The sequence below is a fragment of the Coenobita brevimanus genome, chromosome 5, assembly GCF_032717465.1.
Source record: "Coenobita brevimanus isolate Jiangsu-jjx chromosome 5, ASM3271746v2, whole genome shotgun sequence".
In the NCBI taxonomy this organism is placed as follows: Eukaryota; Metazoa; Arthropoda; class Malacostraca; order Decapoda; family Coenobitidae; genus Coenobita; species Coenobita brevimanus.
This window is the reverse complement of record NC_136958.1, coordinates 12,269,107-12,294,994: the sequence shown is the minus strand read 5'-3', so window position 1 is coordinate 12,294,994 and position 25,888 is coordinate 12,269,107. Positions and strand designations below refer to the sequence as shown.

General features: G+C 41.8%; 1 protein-coding gene across 1 annotated transcript in view; it reads right to left on the bottom strand.

Moving 5' to 3' along the window:
• Positions 1-3,738: 3,738 nt before the first annotated feature.
• The window catches only part of LOC145397767 (fatty acid hydroxylase domain-containing protein 2-like), a 32,733-nt gene continuing 10,583 nt past the window's right edge, over positions 3,739-25,888 (bottom strand). The window contains exons 5-6 of the mRNA XM_080270796.1: positions 8,962-9,234; positions 3,739-3,892 (exon numbers count right to left, since the gene is read on the bottom strand). Of these exons, the coding sequence (XP_080126922.1) occupies positions 3,739-3,892; positions 8,962-9,234 (427 nt within the window). The remainder of the gene's footprint in view (positions 3,893-8,961; positions 9,235-25,888) is intronic.

The following is a 25,888-nucleotide window of genomic DNA, read 5'->3' as shown; positions in this document are numbered from 1 at the left end:
TTTTTTTTTTTTTTTTTTTTTTTTAATGATGTAGACTGGAGGAGGGATGGCAACGGTTAGGAGTGGTAGGAGGAAGTTTAAGGAACTATTATCTCTCCTGACTTTAAGCGACTTTCTTTTTACATACTTGGAAAATTGTGTGCTCCATAAGAGAGAAGTGAAATGCTTTAAGGTATTGAAACTTGACTTTAATGTGAGTTAACGTGCGTAGATGTGAGCGTCCGTGGATGAGGATGTTCAAAAGGATATATAGTACTGTTCTGAATGACAGAACAGCAACTAGATGAAAGTGAAGAGAATGGAGGATGAACACTGCGTGGAAAGATCTATGAGTGTGAATTTGGAGGGTAATGCACCAAGAGATAGATCCAAGACTTGTGGGATGAGGTCTTACAAAATTATGTCAGGGTTAAAGGACTGAACACATATGCTGCCAGAGACTGTGTAGCATGCAGAGTGATCATCATGTGAACAGGGTTAACATATGGAAACATGTACAAAACCTTTCAAAACAAAGTGGACGAATAGTCCTCGTTTTCAGTAGTTTTACTTAAAGCTACAAGTTAATGACGAAACAAAATATTTTTTTTTTCTTTAAAGTTGTTATTGATTCGTTATAGACATATTTTGAAGAGAGAAGTGAATGTTTGTGGTGCTTTTAACCCATCAGACATGAACCCCAAAAATGTCTCACTTCAAACTGTTTCGCTTAAAGCAATATTTTGCCTGCATACAGTCAAGATATATGTTAGAACTTATTGTACTCCGTTTCTAAGCAGACATTTTCTTTTCTTAGGCTTGTGTCCATGAATACTTGTGAACAGTGTAAACTAAGCTATCATGAGGTGAGTTAATCTTTTTACTGCAGTGTGCCTCTGTGGCTGAAGCTGCGTAGGGTGAAGCGAAAGTGCAGAAAGTATGGTGATGATGGAAGACCGTTAACTGTCTGCCGGAAAGAGTGGTCAGCTCCGTGAAAGTGATCCATGATGACCAGTGCCTCGTAAAACACGTTGAACCTGAGCCATACAACCATATCATACAATTCTCATTCACTCTTTCACTTCCTCAGAACATCCAGGGAAGAGAGCGATAAATTTATGATAAATCCCTGCTATAAGTTGGCTTGTTTTTCAGAGAAATATATATGGTAGGAAAATACTGCACTTTTTTTTTTCTTCTTTTATCCCTTGTGCAGTATGAAATAATTTATGATAAATTTCTTTTCATATCTAATCTTTGTTATTAAGGACAAAATAAGTGACATGAGAAGATTCTGTACTTTCCTTGTTCTTCTTACAAAAGCAAAACACCACCAGCAAAGTGCGCCCTGTGAGCAAGTGTCGAGCGAGCGAGTGTTTATACATGGCCTTTGAGTGGCGTAGCGTGAGGGGGGCCACAGGAGCGGTTGCCCCTGCGCAAAATTCATAGGGGCGCAAAATTTGACAAAAAAATTAATAAAGTAGTGATAATAAATAAAAAATATCGCACCCTCCCTCTCAATGAGAAAATCTCCCAATGTTCGAACATTCTACACAGTTTTGCAACATGACGGGGCAAATAAACGTTGACACGTAACATTTACATAATTTTTCTCGGTAATCAGAGTCATGCTGTCCTCATGTAATCCTTATCGGTGAATTACATAATGCCTATTAATAGCGTGATTTCCCGTTTGAAGATACCGGTACTGTAATGTTCCATAACTTGCATAAAAATTCATAATTTAAAAAATCAATTTCACCTAGTTGCAAGGACGCCTAGATAGCCTCGCTACTCCTCCCCTACCCTCCTGGTCTCCGTGATGCGTGAAACTGATCCGTTGCGTAATTTTTAAAATCCACCTACGCCTAAAGTAATCCTTAAAATGCATATGTGTATAGAAGATTTTCTACTCAGAATGACATTCTTTCACCTCTACAAATATTTGCATAAATTCGTGTTACACGTTCTATTTATGAAACATGTTGTGGCCTCCGTTATTTGTGGATGTGGCGACGATCCGATCGCTAAATTAAGATCTGTCGAAATCTCGAAATACCGTCACCAAGTAATGTTCCCGCCAATTTAGTGCTGCAACACCACCGCAGTAAAACATGATGCTGTATCCGGGGTGTGCGTGTGCTGACAAGAGTTCGATCGTTTGGCGACTTGTTCTGGCGTGCCAACAGGTTAGCTTTTTTTTTTTTTTTTTTCTATCTATCTATCTATAGCCCGACGCCCTAATCCCGCAAAGGGTGGCCGCAGACAAAACTCCTCCAAGTTGCTCTGTCACCCTCCATTTGACTACCGTCCCCCCAACTCACTTCCCCCTCCCTCATATATCTCTCAACTCCATCCCTCCACCTCATCCTCGGTCTTCCCCTCCCTCTCCCTCCCTCCACCTCACCTACATACACCCTCTTAGTCGGTCTTTCATTCTCCATTCTCTCCATGTCCAAGCCACTTCAGTGTATTTCTCCTAATCTTCTCAACCACATCCACATCCACCCCACAACGTTCCTTTTTATTTTTCCTACTGTGATAATTGTTTTGCTGATGCGGTAATTATTTCTTATTCGTCGTTCTTCTGTTCCAACCAAGCAATATACAGTATGTATATATACACTATACATATATATATAAATATATATATACATACATACATTTATATATACATATACATATATATGTATATTCGATATTTTAATAATCTGAACATTTACAAAAGTGAAGAAATGGTTATACAATGAAGTATTTTCTTACAATACATGTGCTTGGAGGGTAAGGAGTCTATAGACTGGTGGAAGGAACTCGGGGAGTGTAGCTAACGCTCCACGGGTTAGATGGCGCAATACTTTCCTTGCCCCGAGCGCTAGCAACAAACGCTACGCCACTGATACCTGTCATCATAATTTCATATTGGTGTAAACTTTCGACATTTCTGGTGAGGTAGTTGAACAGTAAGAGAAGAATAATTTAGCTATAACATTTACTTTTTCTCGTTTTTTCTCTCTCACGTTTTCTGTCTGGATGTGCATGTAGCGAGGCGCCGCAGCCTTTATCACACGCGTAATGTTCAGTTCTCTGCCCCCAACTTACCGTGTCAACAAACTACTATTACTGATCGAATAATAAAACCCAAAAATGGGGCGACTACCCTTGCTGAATTCATCCCTTAATCATACAAATAACGTTCATGTAAAAATATGAGCGTAATATCTGATACTTAATTGTTATACTGTAATTTATGTAAGAAAACACAAAGTTACAATAGGAACTCTTTTTAATTTTGATATCATAGTGGAACATATCAATTGAGGCGCTCGGTACATTCACTTGGAAAGCTGGGATTCCAAGGGGTTTCTTTGGGCTCATGAGTAAATATATAGCTAAAAACAATATTCACTGAAAGTATCTACTACCTGCTGAAAAGACTCTCTTCTCTATCTCACAAAGTTGAAAAGTTATTAGCCTCTGACAACCATCGTGGTCGGGCCGTGTCGTGTCTGGCCGCTCATTTTTCAGGTGAACGTAGAGTGGACATCGCTTCGCTACTTTTGCTCGCTTCTCTCGCTGCACTCGCTCGCTCGTAATGAATTTTCCACTCCTTTTCTCTCTCTCTCTCTCTCTCTCTCTCTCTCTCTCTCTGGAACAATACAAAACATGGGAAGAGTCTGCCCTTTCCTTGTCCTGCTTACAAAAATACACGATTGTTACGACAGGGAACCAAATAAGTTTGTTTGATAATCCGGGTCCTTGTTACTGAAGCCTGTTCTTGTGGCTGGAAGCAGCGACGGGAGGGTTGAGGCTGTAGAAGGTGCGGTGGTTCTGGAAGTTCACCGACTGCCGGAATTTATGGTCCGTTCCATGCAGGTCGTCCAAGATGCCCAGCACCCCGTAACACTCGTTGAACCTGAGTCATACAACCTGCTTAGTCACGGCCTGAATACTCCCTCACCACTGAGGATCTTATTATTAAACACCCAAATGCAGACAGCGTCCTTTCTGATTTAATTATTGACGACAACAGACGATCTTTTTCCACTAAAATAAGGCCTCTCGTACTGAAGGGGTTGTTAATCCTGTAGGTAACTCCTCATGTTCGTAAAGGCAATCCTAAGCTGAAATTCATCGTCAGGAGATGGCAAGAATAATATGAAAAAGACTCCCGAGGTCACTGGGCTACAACGAGAGGAAGAACACACAAAATTTAATTATAGTTTCTGAAGCATGTTGACAGAAAAAGTATGACTCTTCTGTATGACCTCTGACTGCCTTTTGTAATGTTATATATATATATATATATATATATATATATATATATATATATATATATATATAAAGTGTGTGTGTGTCCGTTTGTCTGTTTGTCCGCTAAGGAAGTTATGAGGAAACTGTCTAAAGGGTTCCAAAGGAATCTGACAGAGTTAATGGTGTGATTTAATGTTGCTAAAGTGGCACCCCTAATGATTAGGTCAATATGGTGGAGCTTGGTGGGCAATTACCGCTCAGTTTTTTGCTTCCTCCTATAAGCGTATCAATATTTCAGCTAAAAATCACAATGTCAGGTCAACGTGGTCGAACTTGATAGCCGGGTGCGTTGGGTGACAGTCGGACGGGTCGAGTGGGTGAGCGGCTGGGTGAGGGGAGAGGAAAGAGGCAGGTGGGCTGGGTAGGTGGGGTGGGGTGGCAGGGTTGGATGGGTGGAAGTGTGTGGTGGGTCAGGGTGAAGCAGCATGGGTGGGTGAATGGGTGTGCAGGATCGGTGGGAGGTTGGGTGGGCATGGTGATCAGGGTGGGTGGGTGGATGGATGGGGAAGATGTTCACGGTGCCCATGTGGGTGGGTGGGCACTGTAAGCGGGTGAGCAGTGTGGGTGGGTTGACGGACAGTGGGATAATAGGTTCAATGGGCGTATAGGTCACTGGGGAAATGGATCCAAAGTGAAATACAGGTCCAACAGATTAAACGGGACCCAGGGTGGCATCGCCCATGTTAGGAAAGGGAAGCTTCAGGGAGGCCCAGACAATAACAATATGCTCCGTCACTGATTTTTACTCGGGCAATGCCAGGAATCTCTGTGAGCGAGGAAAACAAGATCATCACATTAATAACAACTGCAGGTGTTCCATAAACGACTGCCAAAACCTAGGGACTTATTTACTGCATCGCACACTCAGTTCTATGTTTGATGATCCTGTGATTCCAATTAGTTTTTTTTTATTTATTTTTTTTTAAGTTCTTCCTACTCCAGACGATTTTGTTCAGTTTTTGAGAGACTTTTCGAACCAGAGGGGTAATATATATATATATATATATATATATATATATATATATATATATATATATTTATATATATATATCTGTTATCTATATATACAGTATATAGTGTGTGTGTGTGTGTGTGTGTGTGTGTGTGTGTGTGTGTGTGTGTGTGTGTGTGTGTGTGTGTGTGTATTGCCAGACGCCTCAATCCAGGAACGGGTGGCCACAAACACATCGCCCCTGTGTTCCCCTGTCCAATGCCTCTTCATTGCCTTGCTCCCAACTCACATCCCCCTATCACATATATGTCTCCACTCCATCCCTCCATCTCATCCATGGTCTTCCCCTCCCTATCCCCCCCTCCACCTCACTCACATACACTTTCCTCGTCAGTCTCTCGCTCTCCATCCTCTCAACATGGCCAAACCACATCACGCTTCCTGTCACATCCATATCCACACCACAACACTCCTTCACTTCCTCATTTGTCAGTCTGCCTCTCCATGTGACTCCACATACTCCTCTCAAATAACTCATTTCCACTGCTCTCACTCTTGGCTTGTGTCCCTCAAACAAAGTCCAGGTTTCATTTCCATACCTTAGAGTTGGTATCACAATACTGTCATGCAGTAACACTTTCACTTCCATGCTCACTTCTCTGATTCTTATCATTGCTTTCAGGGAACCGGCAACCTTTCTTCCTTACTGTACTCTTTCAAGCACTTCACCCTCCAAACTTCAATCCTCATTCATCATACTACCCAAGTACTTAACTGCACTCACATTTCCCATTTCCTCATCACCCAACCTCATTGTACATTCACTGACTTCGTTTCTTTCGAAACCATTAGTTTACTCTTCCCAACAGTCACCTTTAGATTCTGTTTCATACTCTCCCAAACTCATCCACCAAGCCTTGCAGCTCCCCTTCATCTTAACAACACAGTATCATCTGCAAACAACAGTACAGGGAGTTTCCACAAACTACCCTCTCTCATTAGGGCCCCTCCAACATCCACTGCCCTACCTTGTATCTCTTTTATAACCTCATCCATATACAGATTGCACAACCATGGAGGCATGACACATCCCTGTTTCAATCCAACTGCCATATAGAAAAATTCACTCAGTTCACTATCCACACGCACTACAGCCTTAGCACCCTCATACGTACTTTTCACGGCATTCAACAATTTCCCATCTACTCCATACATTCCTAATACTTTCCACAATCCTTGTCTATCCACCCTGTCATATGCTTTCTCCAAATCCATGAAGGCCGCATACAACTTTTTTCCCTTCTCTAGAAACTTTTCCACTAAAGGCCAAAGAATGAATATCTGATCTACACAACCTCTTCCTTTCTTAAAACCTCGCTGTTCTTCTCCAACTAATTCCTCTGTTATTTCCCTAACTCTGTCACTAAGTATCCTGCCATATACTTTTCCAATTGCACTAAGAAAACAAATGCCCCCATGTTTACCACACATTTCTTTTTCCCCTTTTCCTTTGTACAGGGAAATAATTATACCTGACTTCCAATCCTCCGGGACTCTACTTTCCTCCCAGGCCAAACTGCACATCTTCCACATCCATTCTACTATTATCTCTCCCCCATGTTTCAGGATTTCACCACAGACTCCAGGAATTCCTAGGGCTTTCCCCATTTTAACTTTCCTCATTCCTTCCACAACTTCCATCCTACTGATTTTTTCATCTCTTACTCACATTTCTCCGTCTCCCAACCATTCGCCAGCCACTTATACTCACATTGGTTCAACAATTCATTAAACTGTTCTCTCCATCTGCTCACTTTTTCTCCTTTCTGCAAGATATTCACAGAAGAAATCTGTGCAGCATGTGAGGTGGTGTGTGGGATGAAGGGAAGTCGAAAGGGGGTGCAAGGAACAGCATGGTGGAATGAAGAGGTGAGACAGGCTGTGGCATAAAAGAAGAATGCATATAGTGGTTGGATAAGAAACAGGGATGTGGAAGAAGTTGAGAGATGGAGGAGAGAGTTCTGTGTAGAGAGGGAGAGAGAGGTGAAAAGATTAGTAAGACAGAGTAAGAAGAAAGCGGATGAGGAACTTGGAAGGAATTTGAGTGTAAAGTGGAGGGAATGTAAGAAAATGTTCTGGAAAGAGGTAAAGAGAGTTAAACAGGGTGTCAAATTACTTAGTCCGGGAGTGAAAGATAAAAATGGTAGTTCATATTTAAGGATATTAAATTCACTGAGTAAATCATTATTTTCATGAAACAACCAGCTCTTTCTTATAGCTAGAATTTGTGCAGACAAAATGCTTCTTTAAATGATGCACTTTAAGCAAGGTGTACTTCTGATTCGCAACTGTACTCCATTTCACCGAGTCTGGCACCATCTCTAATGTCCTCAACCCTTGTAGTGTTGATGTAAATCCTTTGTACTAGGTAAACCTCTATGTATTACCTTGAGAACCAATATATAAAGGCAATACAAAAAGATATATCCAGCATGGAGGACCTTTATCAGTGCTACAGGTGTTGACGACATCAGTGATGGTGCCAGACTCAGTGAAATGGAGTATAGTGGACTATATCCACAAAAACATACTCCAAGGGTTAAATTGACACTACTCATTTCTGGCTTCAAGGTAACTTAGTAGGGCGTCATGAGTCATTTTAAGTGACAAATAGGAAGTAATTTATCAGCAGCTTCACAGCAGAATAACTTTAAACGAAGCAACTTAAAATGAAGTCTACTTGTACAATGCAATTAAATAATTCTTCCTTCAGCTAATGGCAGCTGTGAAGGACAGGTGGTGGCCAAGGCGGTGAGCGTGGGTGTACAACAGCGTAATTTTTTAAATAATCTTGCAGTCTCTTAACGATATTTTTCAGTTTGGAACAGATTTATCTATATATAGATAGATAGACAGATAGATATAGATATAGATAGATATATATAGATATAGATAGGTAGATCCATCCATCTATCCATCATCCAATCCTACATTGCCCCATGAGGAGCGTAGGAGCACAGGGCTAGGCAGTTGGTCCCGACATTTAAGACGAGAGTGACTAGCCTCACTCATCCCTGATTGGCATTACATGAGCAATCAACCCCAACCACCCCTTGGATATAAACCTTCACCAGCTCAATCCGATTGGAGCGCAATAATTACCCACTAAACCACCAGGCGCCAAAATTTGGTTATATGGTTACCACCCAACGTAGTAAATGGTTTCCTGGTGCACAGGAAACCACTTGGCTTGTCACTCAGTGTAGAGTCACCCACAGGCTGAAGGAAATGGAAAGAATGAAGGAAAGAAAGACAGAAGAGGGAGTGTAAAGTCACCCGTAGGCTGAAGGACAAGGAAAGAATGAAGGAAGGAAAGACAGAAGAGAATGGAAGGAGAGAAGGATGAAGAGGAAAGGGCAGACACCCGAAAGCAGCACTACATCGAATAAGTGGATGATGAGCGCCCCCACCTACCACAATCTATGTGTGTGTGTGTGTGTGTGTGTCCTTAGCTACCCAAGTTTTCTTGTAAATCCAATAAAATCATCTGGTGGTACCAATATTAGAATAAAGACGAAGTACTCTGGCTGCTAGGGTTAAGGGCAAAAGAGATTCATAGGTAAATTCTCTCTCTCTCTCTCTCTCTCTCTCTCTCTCTCTCTCTCTCTCTCTCTCTCTCTCTCTCTCTTTGTTCCTTAGTACAACTTAATACTTCGTACTTAAGATGATGGTAATCATGGAACTGCGGTGAGGGCATCAAGGGGAGGTGATAGCCGCTGTGGTGGGCGAGGGTGTACACTACGGCAATGACCACCCACAGCCAGATGGTGAAGGGGTGGGAGCCCATCAGGAGAGGACCTGCCATGATGGGCACTACGTTGGACAGCAGGTGTTCCACCGGGTGGTCGTACGACGCTGTGATGGACACGGGGCTCTGCCAGGTGTGGTGGATCTTATGGATGTGACGGTATATCAGACGATGGTGGAGCAGTCTGCAAGGAGTTGCAATTAACTCGTACATTATCATCATCATCATCATTCTCTGCCAAATGTTGTGAAGGTTATTAAAATGACGGTACACTAGTCATGGTGGAAGAAGGAGTCTGGATCTCTACGGCAGCATATTATCACCATGATCTGCCAGGTGTGGCACATTCTAAACAAGGTGTCCAAGTAAATGGGCCATACTTAATTTTATTCATCATTCAAGCTCTTAAAATATTCTGCTGATCCAAACATCAAGTTCATAATGTCTTTGGGATAGAAACCATTCTTCGTTGGCACTTAAATAAAGAATGGATGCACCGTGTCATGTTTATCTCCAAATATACTTCCTCCATTCGTTTCTTTGATTTGTCATTTCATTTGCTTCATCAGCTCCCATACCTCACTTGTTTACACTTCATCATATCCATCCAACCTTATTATGATCTACCATGCTACCTCCTGCAGTCACACTGAGTCATATATACCCTTCACCATCTTATTCATATTCAACCTCTCATCGTAACCATACCATTCCAGTGTACTCTCCTCTACCTTCATATTAACAGACTTCCTTACTCATCATGTCACAAGTCCCTATACATCTTACCCTAACCTGTAAACACCCCACATACATTCCTTAAAGGTCCCATTTCTAATTTCTTACAAATGACTGTGTGTGTGTGTGTGTGTGTGTGTGTGTGTGTGTGTGTGTGTGTGTGTGTGTGTGTGTGTGTGTGTGTGTGTGTGTGTGTGTGTGTGTGTGTGTGTGTGTGTGTGTGTGTGTGTGTGTGTGTGTAGGTGCGGGCACGAAACATCCACACATTTGATGTATTAAACCACAGGAAGTACTTAGTGATAAGCAAAATGGTTTCTTGTTTATCAGAATTCTACTGGGTGGTCAACAATATACCTACAATTCCAGTAGTAAGCTGGTGTCAATATGTACACTTGCTCCGGAAAGCATCGGTGCAGAATTTGTGTTAAACATTATGACACGCGGAACAAAGAAAACTGGGAATTGCGGTTCTGTCCTCCCACACGCAGGCGTCCCAGACGATAGATGACAGCTATATCAGATACCTCTTGTGTCCTTCATAATGAGTAGGGAATGGCCGTAAATGTTATAACATATACAGGTATTAACGGGCTGTCACTGCCACAAGGTCGAATCATTCCGGATGGCATCGGACCCACAGTGCACCGATACTTTCTGGAGCTAGTGTACAGTACATGCGGCCGTAAATGTTTATCTCCGCAATCTACAGTTGACAGGGTGAGGAGTTAATAGTTATCTGTTCTGTTCCACTATTGAGTCTGGCCAGGGCTGGGGCCTTGCTTGCACCGGAGGACATAACGGTTCCCCAGGCTACCCTTTAAACCTTATAAAGACGGGCCTGAGCGGTGAAATAATGTCCTAGAAGGTTGCTCTATTAATGGCTAGAAACTTGTTGAGGCAAGCATAGTAATAATGCCAGTCTGAGTAAGGTCCGGCCGGATGGTCTGTGGCCGCTGACATTGATCATACCAAGTCACATCTGAACTTAAATTTTTCGGCTCAGCCCATTGTGGTCTCGGTGGTGCCCTTGTTTCGTCATTACCGACATCAAAAATGAAAAAAGGATTCTGCTTCGTCACTTCCTTCATCACAAATAAAATCTGAAAGTATGCATTCTTGAGAAAAGCAAGTGCAGAGAATCTAAATCACAACTTTGACTTAGGGTAGGGTTGTTGACGTGAGGAATGTCAGAAGACTGGAGGGGTGGTTGGGACAATGAGAATGAAGGTAAATGTGTGCTGTGAGCAAGGGACGTACTGCAGGGGAGAATCAGATAGAATAATCGATTTTAAGTATGACAGATATAAGGTTAAATGAAAGAAAATGATGACAGACGTGGGAGAGTAGCGATCTGGTCGGTTTAGAGGTGACTTGAAAGCGTCATCACTGTGCCTAGAAAGAATGATAAAACAGTAGTTATGAAAATTATGGCCGGTAGGGAAGTCATGTTAGTGGTGTTAGCTGCATATGTGCATTACAAGAGGTTGACCTAGACTGGGATGAGCGAATGTGTGTTGCTAGGGATATGGGTGTTGGAAAGGCTGTGGTAGGAGCAGTGATGTGAACAGATTCAAAAAGGTACGTGGAGCGTGGGGCTATCTAACTAGGAATGTATAGTAGGAATGTATTGGAGAAGAGAGTATTTTTGTTTTAGGAGGCATAGAACTGGGTAGTTTGTAATACTTTTGAGACCAGAGATTAGACTCGTGACGTTATTTATACACAACTATTGCTGAGAGAATGTGCGCGGAAGAAAAATGGGAATGTGTGCAAACTGAAGAATAACCAGGAAGTGAAGGAAGCTTTCTAAGCAGAGATGTGATGGAAGAGATGGGGGGAGGGGGGAAGGAACAATATTTAGTGGCCTATTCGGGATGCAGTGCCTCAAAGCATAGTAGAGACTCCAAGTACATTAGCTTACTTAGCAGGGAAAATGGCCTCCAAAGAAAAAAAAAATATTCGTCTAGACTCTACCTGCCCCATGAGCCTTATATCATCCCATAAATATCTTGAGCGGGCTACCACACACACCAAGCGCTGCCCCTTTGCTTACCTAAAGATTTCATTTTGTATTGAGTGCTTCATCCTGTATATCAGTTTTCCTGTTTTGCGGAGGAGGGGGGAGACGAGACCACTGGAAACTTTGTTCTTCCCTCGCTTGTGAAGCAACCTACCTGGCACCGTCCCTCCAGCCAGGATGAGCATCTGTTTTTTTTTGGGTGTGTGTGATGCATTTCTTTTATTGACAGATGGTTCATACTCGGTCTTTTATTATGTAGTCTTTCCGTGAGATTAGTTTCCTCTCTTCTTTTTTTTCGGTTGGCCTACCCTTCTAGCAGTTTATTTCCTTCTTTACTGTAGTATGTTTTTATCTTTATTATACTACAACTCTTCATTATTTTCCTCTTTGCTTTGTTTTGCACTTTGTGGGAGTACGCCGCATCCAGTCTGGGTTATTTTCTCTTCTGTGCTTGCCGGAGATACGAATACCCAAAACAGCTTTACTCCACGTCTTCCTCTCTAGACTCCTTGGCTCTCTTGGCGGGTTTCCTGTTTGTGGCCAATGACAGTTCGCTTTCTCCCAGAATGTTCGGTCTGGGAGGAGCTTCAGTTTCTCTCTAGTCGAATCAGGAGCAACAGTCTGGAGTAGGACGTGCCAAGTGGAAGGCAAGACATCATGCAAACTTTTCTCCCCTTTTTCAAAGTCATCTCTCTTAGTTTCGGACTCCCTAATCTCGATTTCGAACTGTGGGATTTCACTTCATTGTCTTTCAGTCATAGATGTTACACTGACTAGGAGACAACATCATGCCTTTAATGCTTTGAGAATCCTTACTCTTGTCACAGGTCACCATAAGACATAACATAGTGTTCCATTAAGGGGACGCCACTTCTGGTCACTCCAAGCAGTTTCCGATGGAGCTGCGTCCCAAGTTGGGATGCACCAGGTAGGAAGCGGGACATCTTGCAGAATCTGCACTTTTGTTTAAGAGCACATTGCCTTTGGTCTTGCTTGGCGACCTCAGAGACCCTACATTGGAGAAACTCTCCAGACAGTATTTCCTCATTCAGCATCACACCAATTAGAAAGTAACGTTACGCATTTTTTGTTAACCCATTAGCGTTCAGTGTCCTCAAAAGAGGAAACGAGGACGCAACTAGAATATTTTAAAAGTTATTCAAGGGGGAAATCCCAAGATACGGATCTATGAGCTTCGCAACTTTGAGCTGAACGGCAGAGGATGGTATTCTTACAACCCTTCCAACAAAATCCATCACTCAGGAACCCTGGGCATTAATGGGTTAAGGGAATCCTCACTTTTGCTGAGCTGGCATGACATGTGACGTAGTGTCCTACCAAATGCACTTCACACTTACTCTGGTGTCTTCGGCAGCTTGAGACTTCCTTGCCTCAACCCCAGCAGGCAGATTTCTCCATGTAATCTTCCTCCCTCAGGCATCACGCTAACCAGAAGTGACATCACGCTTTTTACGATACAGGATATCTCTCTCTGTGTTTAGTCACTGTTAGGTGTGACTGTGACATAGCATTCCTGTAACGCCTCCATATTAGTAAATGTCAGCGGTTTGCTTTTCTGTTAGATGGGGAAGAATCACTCCTTTCAGCAACTAACTTTATACCTTTAACCTTATAAAATGGTGGAATACATCACACTGACCATGAATATGTACTTACTTACGGCACGTATAGCACTTAACGCAAATTTAGCAAGTTTAGCAAGCCTCGCCAATTTCGTTATACTGCCACTTAGCTATATAATAAAAGCACAATACCATCTGAATACAAAGACAACTTAACCGAATACTTTGAAATGGTAATAGTTCAGGTGAAATGTGTAAAAACATGCCATTTTATATTACGTAAATTTTACTTCGTTTTATATATATATACTGTATATATATATATATATATATATATATATATATATATATATATATATATATATATATATATATATATATATATATATAAACAATCCTAATTATTTTACACTCGCAAATTACCTTTAATGGATTATGAAATTCTTACAAAACGGTTTTAAAGCCCCTTCAGTACTTATAATTTATTCATATCGCAGTGTTTCGTATTTCATGCTCCTCCAGTTAAGCAATGTAGTGATGGAACACGCTTATTAGACGCGAATATCATTCGTCCTTCACAGGGTATCAAGGTGACTGGCTAGTGTTGGTGACATGTGGGAACTTAAGAAGTGTTCTAAGAGCTTTTGCCAACCAAAATAACCAATTGATTTCAAGTGTGACACTAACCCCAATGACGTGCACATACAGCCGCCAAAGTGATGTAATATCCCACTGCCAATATTCACGCATGGCATCCTAAGCGGAGGGATTAAGGGCACGATTCACACAGTCATCTGTGGCAGCTCTGGACATCTTACTCTTGATCCCAGCCAGGGTGAAGTCTTGTCGTAGTCATTCGTTCATGGGGATTACACCAGCTAGAAACCTACGTTACAATTATTATGCTCTCGAACACCATAATGCACCACGCATTATTACAAAGATGTCTTACCTGATGCTCTCCGATGCTTCTTGTTTCCTTCAGCAAGACATCGATGATTTTTCTTCCCTTCATGCCACATCAAAGATGCTGCACAGCTCACTCATGCCATGGACCATCTTGTGGCGTTACATAGCATCCCACGGAGGCGCAGGCCCCTCTCTCTCTCTCTCTCTCTCTCTCTCTCTCTCTCTCTCTCTCTCTCTCTCTCTCTCTCTCGTCCCTGAAATCTGGAGATGCCTTTGGTTTTCTGGACAACGTCACGCTTATCGACATCCTCTTCTTAACGGAACATAACTTGTGAGCCGTGTGGTACGCTACGAGACAAAATTCCGTCCATGGGCGAGTGGCTGTGTCCTGCTATCTTGTCCCTTATGCAGCCAAAACGTGCTTCAGTGTCCAAAAACTATAGAAATCAAGGTGTCTTCACATAATTACTCTGCACAAACTGGGGCTCCTAAAGCTTTCCAATTTGTTTGGCAAAGGTAAAGTTACTTATTACTATATAATAATTATTTCTATGAAGTTTCTTTGTTGCTTCTCCAGTGCATTTATTGACGCAACGTACTCTTAAGTGATGTTGAATATGCCAACGTTTCCTCACAACCTCAGTGAAGGAAACAGAACTCGGTGAATTCATATCATGGAGCTTTACTTGTTTACCAAAATGTGTATGGTATTTCACCAGAATTCCTTGTTTTTGCACCATCCTTTTCTGCCATTTCTGGTATACTAGGCATACTTTTGGAGTCTCTCCAGAGTTAACCTCCATAGCAAAACACATTGTCTCATGTTGGGTTAACTTTGCAAGCAAACTATGGCTAACGCTGGTTACTGGTTTTCAGTGAACGTTAAAACGTAAAGGATTTTTGTTATTTAGTACAAAGTCAACGAACCGTTAGCAACTAGCCAGGGTCCAACATCAGACAAACTTGGTTACAAACCAAATTTCGATTTGCTCAACCTGCCAAATCACAGTTTGCCCTATTTCGAGCGTCGGGGTCCGAGGCTAGACTGTCCCTGGTAGCAGCTGCATATGAGAGAGAGAGAGAGAGAGAGAGAGAGAGAGAGAGAGAGAGAGAGAGAGACCAATTCGTGGACTCAAACTGCGACACACCTCCCACCATGCTTGCCAACTCGAGTATCCTAACAATGGCACCATCAAGTACGTTTGATGTGACTGCATGTTCCCCTGACTGGGTGATGAGACCAAGGCTGCGCCAACAGTTACCTGCAAAATTATGAATTTAGGGTGCGCATATGCAGTGGCAGTGACTGGTGCGCACTTTACACAACAATACAGTAATATATTAACTGAGCGATTCTTTTAAAAGTAAAATAGTAACGCTAGTAGCCTATGGTTATATTTTCTGTAGGTCACAAATTTCCAATTATTTCTATTGTCAGTTACCCATTAATGGTAACCTTTGTTCAGTGTCTAGAATGAGGGTTGATTGATTCTCATAAGAAAACGAAAGTCTGACATAGGCATGCAGGAGCAACGTAAAATATTATGAATTATATAATCTACAAAACACGCCAATATTTACATATATAAGATTTACTACACATGGTATCCCAATCTTACCCTAATCTTTGCGTAACTCCACAACAGATCTTTTATAATTATATTGTTACAATAACGTCTTCACTCCGTTAAATCTAACCAAATCATGGGGTAACCACAATCCAACCATAAGCTGAATATTTGCCCTAAGGCCACAAAAACTCTAGTTTAAACTCATGGCATATGTAACGTTTGCACATCGTCAGATCTAACCAAACCTTGGTCTAACCAGTACCTAATTGTTAGAAGGTTTGCCGCAAGTCCACAAAAATTCTGGTATAAATTCATCGTTTACGTAACGTCTGCATACCGTTAATCTAACCAAACTATGGGCTAACCACCATCTAACCTTTAGGTTAAGGTTTGCTGCTATGTGGAAATCCCAAGTTTACAACTCTAAGCGCCCTTCCATTTTGTCCCGTTCCCTTAGGTCGACTGTAGAATTTCCAGACGTAGGCATAGTAGAGGGCTATATTCTAAAACCCTCTGGCTGATCCCTTCTGCGGCAGGCAGGAGTATGCCCTTTCCCAAGCTTCGTTTTTCCTTGCCCACTGGAGCTTTGGAAAATGTGGCTACAATTGGGTAATCGTGAATTAATGTCCTTCATGTCCTGTTTACGAAAAGAGGAAAGAACCAAAGGCTACCAGATTTAAAAAAAAAAAAAAAAAACATGTTTCTAAGAAAATAGGAACATAAGTGAGCCAAATTCAAGATCCGTCCATTTCGAGATGCCTGGCCACTTTGCCTTTAAAAGACCGAGGGTCAGAGACAAAGAAAAACATACTCTGAGGAAGACAGTTCCTGAGTTCACTTGTACACATGAAGGAAGAGGGTATCGGTTAACTTTTGCATTGGACAACTGGACAGAAAATGAGTGAGCGCTAGCTGACCGACGGGTGCTAACAAACTGTCACAAATGAAGGGGGAATGCAAACCGACAGGTCAGCCAATGAAATAATGATAGCCATGGAATAAAGATGCAACAGTGCAGCAAAGAGAGGTTGAAGTGGGTCAGTAACAGGAGAAGAGTGAATAAGATGAAAAGTCTTTGAATCCACTCTGTTTAGAAGTGTTGTGTGGGAGGAATCCCTCCACACATGAGAGCTGTACTTCAAACAGGGGCGAAGAAGACTCCTGCACAAGGGCGACGGCTGTGCAGTACGGAGTTCACTTACAACTCCCAGTCTCTTGCAAATGGTTTTTGCGATAAAGATACTGTGATCTTTCTTTGATGGGTCCTGAGGGAAAGAAACTCAAAGAATTTGAGATGACAAAGGACTGAGCTGTAGAGTGCTGAATATAAAAGGCTACTCCTGTCGAAGATTCTGGCGGGTTGGAAAGTGTAGAAATAAAGTTTTTGATACATAAAACTATATAACATGGTTTATTTTACCTCAGTCAGAACTAATAGCAAAATAAGGAACCAGGTTTTCCAAACCTTCGTCCCGTGATTGTGAAAGTGACTTTTGTGATGAACACAGAGCAACAGTCGGAAATGTGAAGGAAATGTGAAGGATGGAGTCATCAGTGTATGACTGGATGGGTGTTGATGTGCAGCTAGGTAGCTGAAAACTAAATGAAAGTTGTAACTGGATACAGCCCTGAGGAACACCACTACCGATCGCTTTAGGAAAAGAACAGTGGCTGTCTATAGTAGTAACTCTAGAACGACCAGGAAGGAAGCTAGATATGAAGTCTCAGATAAAAAGATAAAAACTGTAAAATGGCAGTTTGGATGTTTAAAAAAAAAAAAAAAAAAAAAAAAAAAAAAATCTATACAAGACTCAGCTGAAAGCCTGTGAGATGTCGAATGCAGTGGCAAAGGTTTCATCAAAGTCATGAAAGAAGGATGGCCATGAGTCAGAAAAGAAGGTGAGAAGAATGCTAGTGAAACGTTCCTGGTGGTATCCATACTAGCGTCATTTTTTAAAAGGAAAAGTGCTTCAGAATCTTCCTAATAAGGAAAGATTCAAGGGCTATAGAAATACACGACTTTAAAACAACTGGGCAACAGTTAAATGGTTGGCAACGGTTTCATTTCTTTCGGGAACAGGTTACATGAAAGCAAACTTCCAGCAAGGAGAAAAGCTACAAGTTGATAGAAAAGTTTGTCTTGGCAGGGTGTCAGCAGGGAAGCATAGTTCTTGAGAAAAACATGAATTACTCAATCAGGATCATACGCCTCGTTAATACTAAGGTCAGTGGGGGCAGGAAGTTCTTTATTTGATGAAACTGTTCTGACAATCATGAGGAAGTCAGAAGAGGAAGGAGACAGAGGGATGACGCTGGAACTGTCTAACAAGGAGTTAGAAGAGAATGTTTGTACAAAATTCTCAGTCTTGTAGGTAGAAGAAATAACTACAGATTCGTCAGAGGGGAAGCAAGAAAGAAAGGAGGAAATGATAATTAGTGAGGATTTGGAGAAAGTGCCGGAAGGTACAGAAAGAAACTAAATTAGAACCTTTTGAGCATTTAAAACGAATGAAATTATTTTTAGTGAGACGCTTAACATACTTGGCATGATTCCAGACAGAAACATCCGACATGCGATTCAGAGATGAGTTGGCACTTACGTCAATTGTAAGACATATTCTTACTGTGTACAACATTAGAGCAGTCTCATTAAACCAAGACTTTTTTTATTAGTCAAGGAAAAGATGAAAGAATTTTGCTTCCGTGCGCGGAAGAATAACCTCGGTAATGCGGGAAGCACACGGGCTCTTGGCACTGGAATCAATAATTATTCCACGGAAAATCAGTGAAGCAATGTTTGACAACCTCGCAATTCGCAACTCCAACGTGACGCAAATGTTGCTACTTTGGAGGGTCTGCAGGACGTACTCGAGTGATAGGACAAGTTAAGGTGATAACACTGGTCAGAGGACACCAATGAAGAGAAAAAACTGACAGTCAGCAGAAGGATTTGTTATATGAAAAAGATTATTCAATTTGGAACTCTCTCCAAGATAAGATCAGTGAATGAAGACAGTGGTGGTGGTAAGCACTGAAATTACCTAATATGTAGAATATAGTAGATGAGGAAATTGAATGTGTTCCACTTTATAAGGAAGATAGCTGAATAATTTTGTATAATCAGTAGAATCAGGGAATAGGTAAACAACACAGATATATTTAGTCAAAGAATGACAAGAGAGGAAATCCAGAGTGCAGAGAACTAAAATGATTCAAATTCGGAAATATGAAAGCAAGTTAAGTTGTGTACGTACATACCGCAACCACGTTTGGCTTAGAAGTGAGCGTTGAGTACATAGGGTACCGCGCAGGGTTTGCTACCAGTCACCATAAATATCGGTGAGGAAAAGAGGGTGAGGTTAAAAGGAGAACTGTGTTCTGTAGAGAGGATATTAGAGGAATGGCCGTGAGTGTCGCAGAAGTAATTAGGAAGAGTTATAATCAACGGTCAGGGCATCTTAGATCGTCACTGGGGAAGGGGCTGATGGTAATGGAATTTACTACCCCCTCCCCCCTCCAAGGAGTCCAAGACTTGGTGTACAGACATCAATTTCTATCATTTTGAAGCAATGTGTAATGTGCATGAAGTTTGGTGCTGACAGTTACAGGTAAATGTTTACAGGAGTATGCTGGACTACTCTCTATACTAAAGAAACACTGAAAAGGTTCAGCAAAGGGAGATGGTCAGGATTTAAATCCTGAGGGCTAGTGAAACAGAGCCCTAGATCTCTCTACCACCAGTTTGTCATCATCTTGGTGGTACCGCCCTGTCTGACTGGTGCTGCAGTATAACTGCTCTAATTTTCACTCAGCAGGTATCTAAAGTAAACTTCTAAACTTTTGCCAGAACAAGAGAGAATCACCTTAGCTGCTTTAAACTTATCTCTTTCACTCAAAGAAATCCATCTCATAGTACTAGGTTAAAGATATTTGGCATCCCCTCTCTGATTCGTTGCACTATCTCCTCTGTTGCCATTTTCAACAACTTCAGTAGCACGGTCTGATTTACACTGTTAAATCGTTTCACTTACCTTCCCTGTAAAGTTTACTAACCAGGTTTGACAAACCCACAATGGCTAATCAGTCTCTTTGTGACTGACTCATAAAACTTGGCACTTCATGTTACGAGAGTCATTTGCCTAGACAAGTTTGACAAACCCACAATGGCTAATCAGTCTCTTTGTGACTGACTCATAAAACTTGGCACTTCATGTCACGGAGTCATTTGCCTAGACTCTTCTTAACATGGATGAGCATAACTCCCTGTACTATCATCAGAATTTGATTCAATCTTAGACTCCTACAAGCACAAGTCTCTTGAATTTTCTCAAAGTGTAGACCATAATCCGACATTGAACCTGCCACTGCATCCAGCCAAAGTAGGATAGCGGTTGGGTTGATCATGACATTTGGAAACCTGTATCTAAACTATGTTGGCGCTTTATCCCAGTGGACTGGATTTCAGTCATTACGTTTTTGACATTTTCAAATTTTCAGTCAGTCATCTGACAAAAGATTTGTTTTTCTCGATTGAACCAACACTGATCCCCCCCTCTAAGCTTCATCTTTAGTTGGTCAGCTCTGTTGGAGAGTGCAGGAGAGATGTAATGGCTGTTTCGGTAACCAGCCATTCCTCTTGCTCTTAAAGCTAGTCAATAAGGCTAGAAACGGAGAAATACTGAACCGCAGAGCTCTTGACAATGTAGCTAGTCTTCATACGACACAGTTTTCCTGTCCTTAACATCTCTGTAAGTTGTACCCAGTTAATAAGTCATGAGCACTGATGACAAGACTGCACCATCTTCTTGAGTCCAAAAGTTGACACACGATACCCAAGACACTGTGTCTCACCTTCCCCAACCAGTGGTCCTGGACACCAAGGTTATTGGGCTCCTTGAGTAAGACGGTCTAAGAGAATTCGTATTATCACATCATCTTTGGTTAAACTCTCTAAGGCTATCCCCGACACAAAATACTGGACTGACAAAGGCTGTTGAAACTGAAACTCCTCCCATTCTCGATTTGTTCTGTCAAAGTGGCCAGAAACTTCCCTCAAAAGGGTATGATCTGCGCCTCCACCTTTCCCTCTACAGATCGTTCAGTCAGAGGCCTAAGGGAGATTGGAGTACTATGCTAGCAAAAACTGAAATAGTGTGTCTTTAGGTGAGATGACATTCCCCCACATTTTTCTTTTTGGAGCCTCCAACAGGGTGGATTACAGTCACAACTCAGATCTATCAGTTAGTCTCTGACCCCCTCCAACGAACTGAGGTAAGGACCCATACTTCATTGTTTCTTTAAGAGTGGTTCTGAGGTCCCCAAAAGTCAGTATGCATTCTGGATCATCACATCAGTGCCAAAACTTTTAAAGTGATCATCATCAGTGGTAAGGCTCCTCCTGTACAAAAACTGTCCATTCATTTCCCCACCCTCCAGGATGCCTTTTGGTATGTTCCAATGGCCCGCTGATGCCATAACTGCCTGCCTCCATTAAAGAAAGTTCAGCAATCGTTAAAAGGCACTCCCGTCGGCTTCAGCATAGCTATGATTGTCTCCACAAACTTATTAATAACGTTTTACTGAAAGCCAACACTTACAGGAGTTAGGAATGCTCTGGAATTCCACCTAAACAGCCCTCTCTGCTTTGAAAGACTACCTTTTACGGTGTCAGAAGCGCCACCATCGAATGGTCTTCACCGAAACCTACTCCATCGCCATTAAAACGCACTTGCAGGAGCAAATAATATTTATAGCCTTAGATCTACTACAAATCTGCCTGTGTCTCTGGCGCCGGACCTTTACACAAAAGCCCATTTGGAAAAGTTTAATTTCCTCGACTCCTTTTCCACCGAGGTTAAACATCCTAACGGACTTCTTAAATAAGAGACAGATCTTTCATTCTCTATAAGCACGTCAAGGCTAAGGCTAATGTCCAGAGACCCCCAAAAATCTCCACATAAATGCCAGGAAACTTTCAATGCAGACTGCCCTTTTCATGGCATATGCACACAGTCCAGAAAAGTTACCACACATTCAGAGTGAACTCAGTGACAACAATTGCATATGATTATGTTTTGAGACCTTTGACCATGCAGGCAAGTTTAAGTCTTCTCACCTGTTGGCAGCTCTTCATGTATTATGATCTTGAGCCATTTCCCTACTCAGTACCCCTGGTCAGGAGGTTTCCACGCAATACCTCTACCCAGGTTTTCCTTGGTCTGTCACTCTTCCCTTCATGCAAGCAACTCCATACCCCCTCTGCAGTTTCCCAGACACACCTTTCCTAGTCCCTTCTCAGTAACACTCTTCCCCTGACAAGACAGAAATCTGTGTTGCTTCCGATTCCTAACCAGTCTGGCAGCAGGACTTTCTCCACCAGCAGTTTACACCATTGTGGAGCCATAACCCTTCCTTAATCTCGTGCAATCTCCATTACATTCATCAGCTACCGCCAGTACCATGCTTTAAAGGTATCCAGTCGTTCAATAGGGTTCTCAAGAGCACTGAGCACCTCAAACCAATCTGAGACTGCAACTGCATACATGTGAGCACACTCCTCGCTTCTGACTTTCTCAAGATATAGCCATTTTGGATAGCATCTAGAAATTCTTTCAGTTCTGATCCGCAGCTCCAGAGTAGCAACAAGTCTTTGGTATTTTATATGTGTTCGAACACAGTATATTTATACACCTGTTCTAGCTGTACAGCTAGATATATTGAGAGTTCACATAGGAACCTGAAAATTCGTGTGTCCGAACACAAGGGTCTGTCTCATGGAACATCTTTGCCACCGTCTAACCCAGGTATGTCAGAGATTAGGAACCATCGTTTCGATATGGGCCATACTTGCATTATATACAATTTCAGTATTTTACACAGTAATAATGATAGAATGGAATTCCGAATTTTAGAGTCAATGTACATTCACAAACTTAAGCCTTCATTAAATAACTACGAATCATCAACAAAGCTTAAGCTTATAATATTGTTCTATTTTTATGAACAGAGGAATTAGTTGGAGAACAAGGAGGCTTTAGGAAGGGAAGAGGTTGTGTAGATCAGATATTCATTCTTAGATCTTTAGTGGAAAAGTTTCTAGAGAAGGGAAAGAAGTTGTATGCGGCTTTCATGGATTTGGAGAAAGCATATGACAGGGTGGATAGACAAGGATTGTGGAAAGTATTAAGAATATATGGAGTAGATGGGAAGTTGTTGAATGCTGTGAAGAGTATGTATGACGGTGCTAAGGCCGCAGTGTGTGTGGATGGTGAACTAAGTGAATTTTTCTCTTTGAAGGTTGGGTTGAAACAGGGATGTGTCATGTCTCCATGGTTGTTCAAACTGTATATGGATGGGGTAATAAAAGAGGTACAAGGTAGGGTAGTGGATGCTGGAGTGGCCCTGGTGAGAGAGGATAGTGTTTGGAAACTCCCTGTACTGTTGTTTGCAGATGATACTGTGTTGTTGAGTGAAGACGAAGGGGAGCTGCAAGGCTTGGTGGATGAGTTTGGGAGAGTGTGTAAGAAACGGAATCTAAAGGTGAATGTAGGGAAGAGTAAAGTGATGGTCTTTGAGAGAGGTGAAGTTAGTGAATGTACAGCGAGGTTGGATGATGACGAATTGGAAAATGTGAGTACGTTTAAGTACTTGGGTAGTGTGATGAGTAAGGATGGAGGTTTGGAGGGTGAAGTGCTTGAAAGGGTACAGCAGGGAAGAAAGGTTGCTGGTTCTTTGAAAGCAGTGATAAGAAACAGGGAAGTGAGCATGGAAGTGAAAAAGTTACTACATGACAGTATTGTGATACCAACTCTAACGTATGGAAGTGAGGCTTGGACGTTGTTGGAAGGACACAAGTTAAGAGTGAGAGCAGTGGAAATGAGTTATTTAAGAGGAGCCTGTGGAGTCACGTGGAGAGACAGGCTGACGAATGAGGATATAAAGGAGCCTTGTGGTGTGGATGTGGATGTGATAGGAAGCGTTATGAGGAACACACTGAGGTGGTTTGGCCATGTGGAGAGGATGGAGGGTGAAAGACTGACGAAGACAGTGTATGTGAGTGAGGTGGAGGGGGGAAGAGGGAGGGGGAGGCCGAGGATGAGATGGAGGGATGGGGTGGAGAGGTATATGAGAGAGGGGGGGGTGAGTTGGGAGCAGGGCAGTGAAATGGCGGGGAACAGGGCGACGTGGAGGCGATTTGTTTGTGGCCACCCCAAACGGGATTGAGGCGTCTGGCAATAGATAGATAGATAGATAGCTTTCTAATTCTTAGTTCAATGATTCTTTCATTGGTTCTTTTGCTTTAAACTGGAGTACTGATGTCTTAAAAGCTTCATGATTCCATTTCTTAGGACTGTTTGTGTTCACGATTTTCAGTCATTGTTGCCGGCTCACTTAGGTAACACTCATTTTTATTCCTTGAGACTGATATACATATGAAAACATCTTTACATACTGGTTGTATTCATAGAATCAGTCATTGCTACAGGCTCCCTTTGGTAACATTTTCTGCTTGCATTTTTGATATTCCTATAAATTAGTTTCACAATTGATATAAACTACAATGTGTGTTTTAACTGTTTTTAGGTCTAAGGATGGGATATACTTTCACGAAACTATAGCCGCGATGCGCGATGGCGACTCTGAAGTTGTGATTATCGTGCCCTGGCAACCTACCCCTCAACAGTGCGTCGGATTTCGTGTATGAGACGCATGTGATTCGTGTATAATATGTTCGTGTATAATAACATTCGTGTATAATATATTCGTGCATAATAATATAATTCGTGTATAATATGATATGAAATCTGACGTACTTTTGAATGGTAGGTTGCCAGGGGTACGATAATGACAACCTCAGAGTCGTGCGCCACGACTATAGTCACTTGTAATAAATATGAATTGGAAAATCATCTTGATTCTCCTTGGCTGGCTTTATGCTATAAGATTTCCCACGGGCACCTCAGTCGTGGAGATATATATATATATATATATATATATATATATATATATATATATATATATCCACGACTGAGGTGCCCGTGGGAAATTTCCTATACACCAGGAAACTATTTACTACGCTGGGTGGTAACCATATAACCAAATTTTGGCGCCTGGTGGTTTAATGGGAAATTATTGTGCTCCAATCGGATTGAGCCGGTGAAGGTTTATATCCAATGGGTGGTTGGGGTTTATTACTCAGGTAATGCCACTCAGGGATGAGTGAGGTTTGTCAGTCTCATCTTAAATGTCAGGACCAACTGGCTAGCCCCGGCCTCCGACGCTCCTCATGGGGCAACATAGGCTTGGATGATGATGATGATATATATACAGTTTATATATGTATAAATATATATATATATATATATATATATATATATATATATATATATATATATATATAATAGGTACAGATTATATAGTACTGAATAATATATTCTACATATCAGTAAACTCCTGGCTTGCTCTCCAGGCCCCCACTTGTGCCCAGCCCTGGTGTTATGGTACAATTAAAAACCCCTCTCCTGAGCCCTGAACTAACCTTACCTCTAATGAGCACTCACACCTGTCTGACTTCTTCCCCACCCCTGTCCCCACCATCTGTTACCTGACCATGCTAGAACACTCTGACCAAGTGGTTAAAGAAGTAGTCAACTGTCTGAAAGGAAGCAAATTTGTTTCTACACTGAAGTGGAGAACTGTGATTATTCCAGCTTCTTTAAAACAGATTTTGTTGATCCTCCACAACATTCCCCGACGTATTGCAAAATCACTTCCGCTAATACCGTTACACCAGTCTTGAATGGGATAGCCTTAGTACGTATTCAGCAATGACAATTGGCAATAGTACTACAGTGATGACATACAAAAGTGTACGGCACGGAGGAAGGACTATTATACCTCAGGACACTGATTATACAGATTATGCTTAGAACTGTGGGCTATCCATCGAAAAGCAAAATTCAGTTCCGTTAGGTAAAATTAGACAAGGTTATACAGTATTTTATTAAGAAAAGATTGATT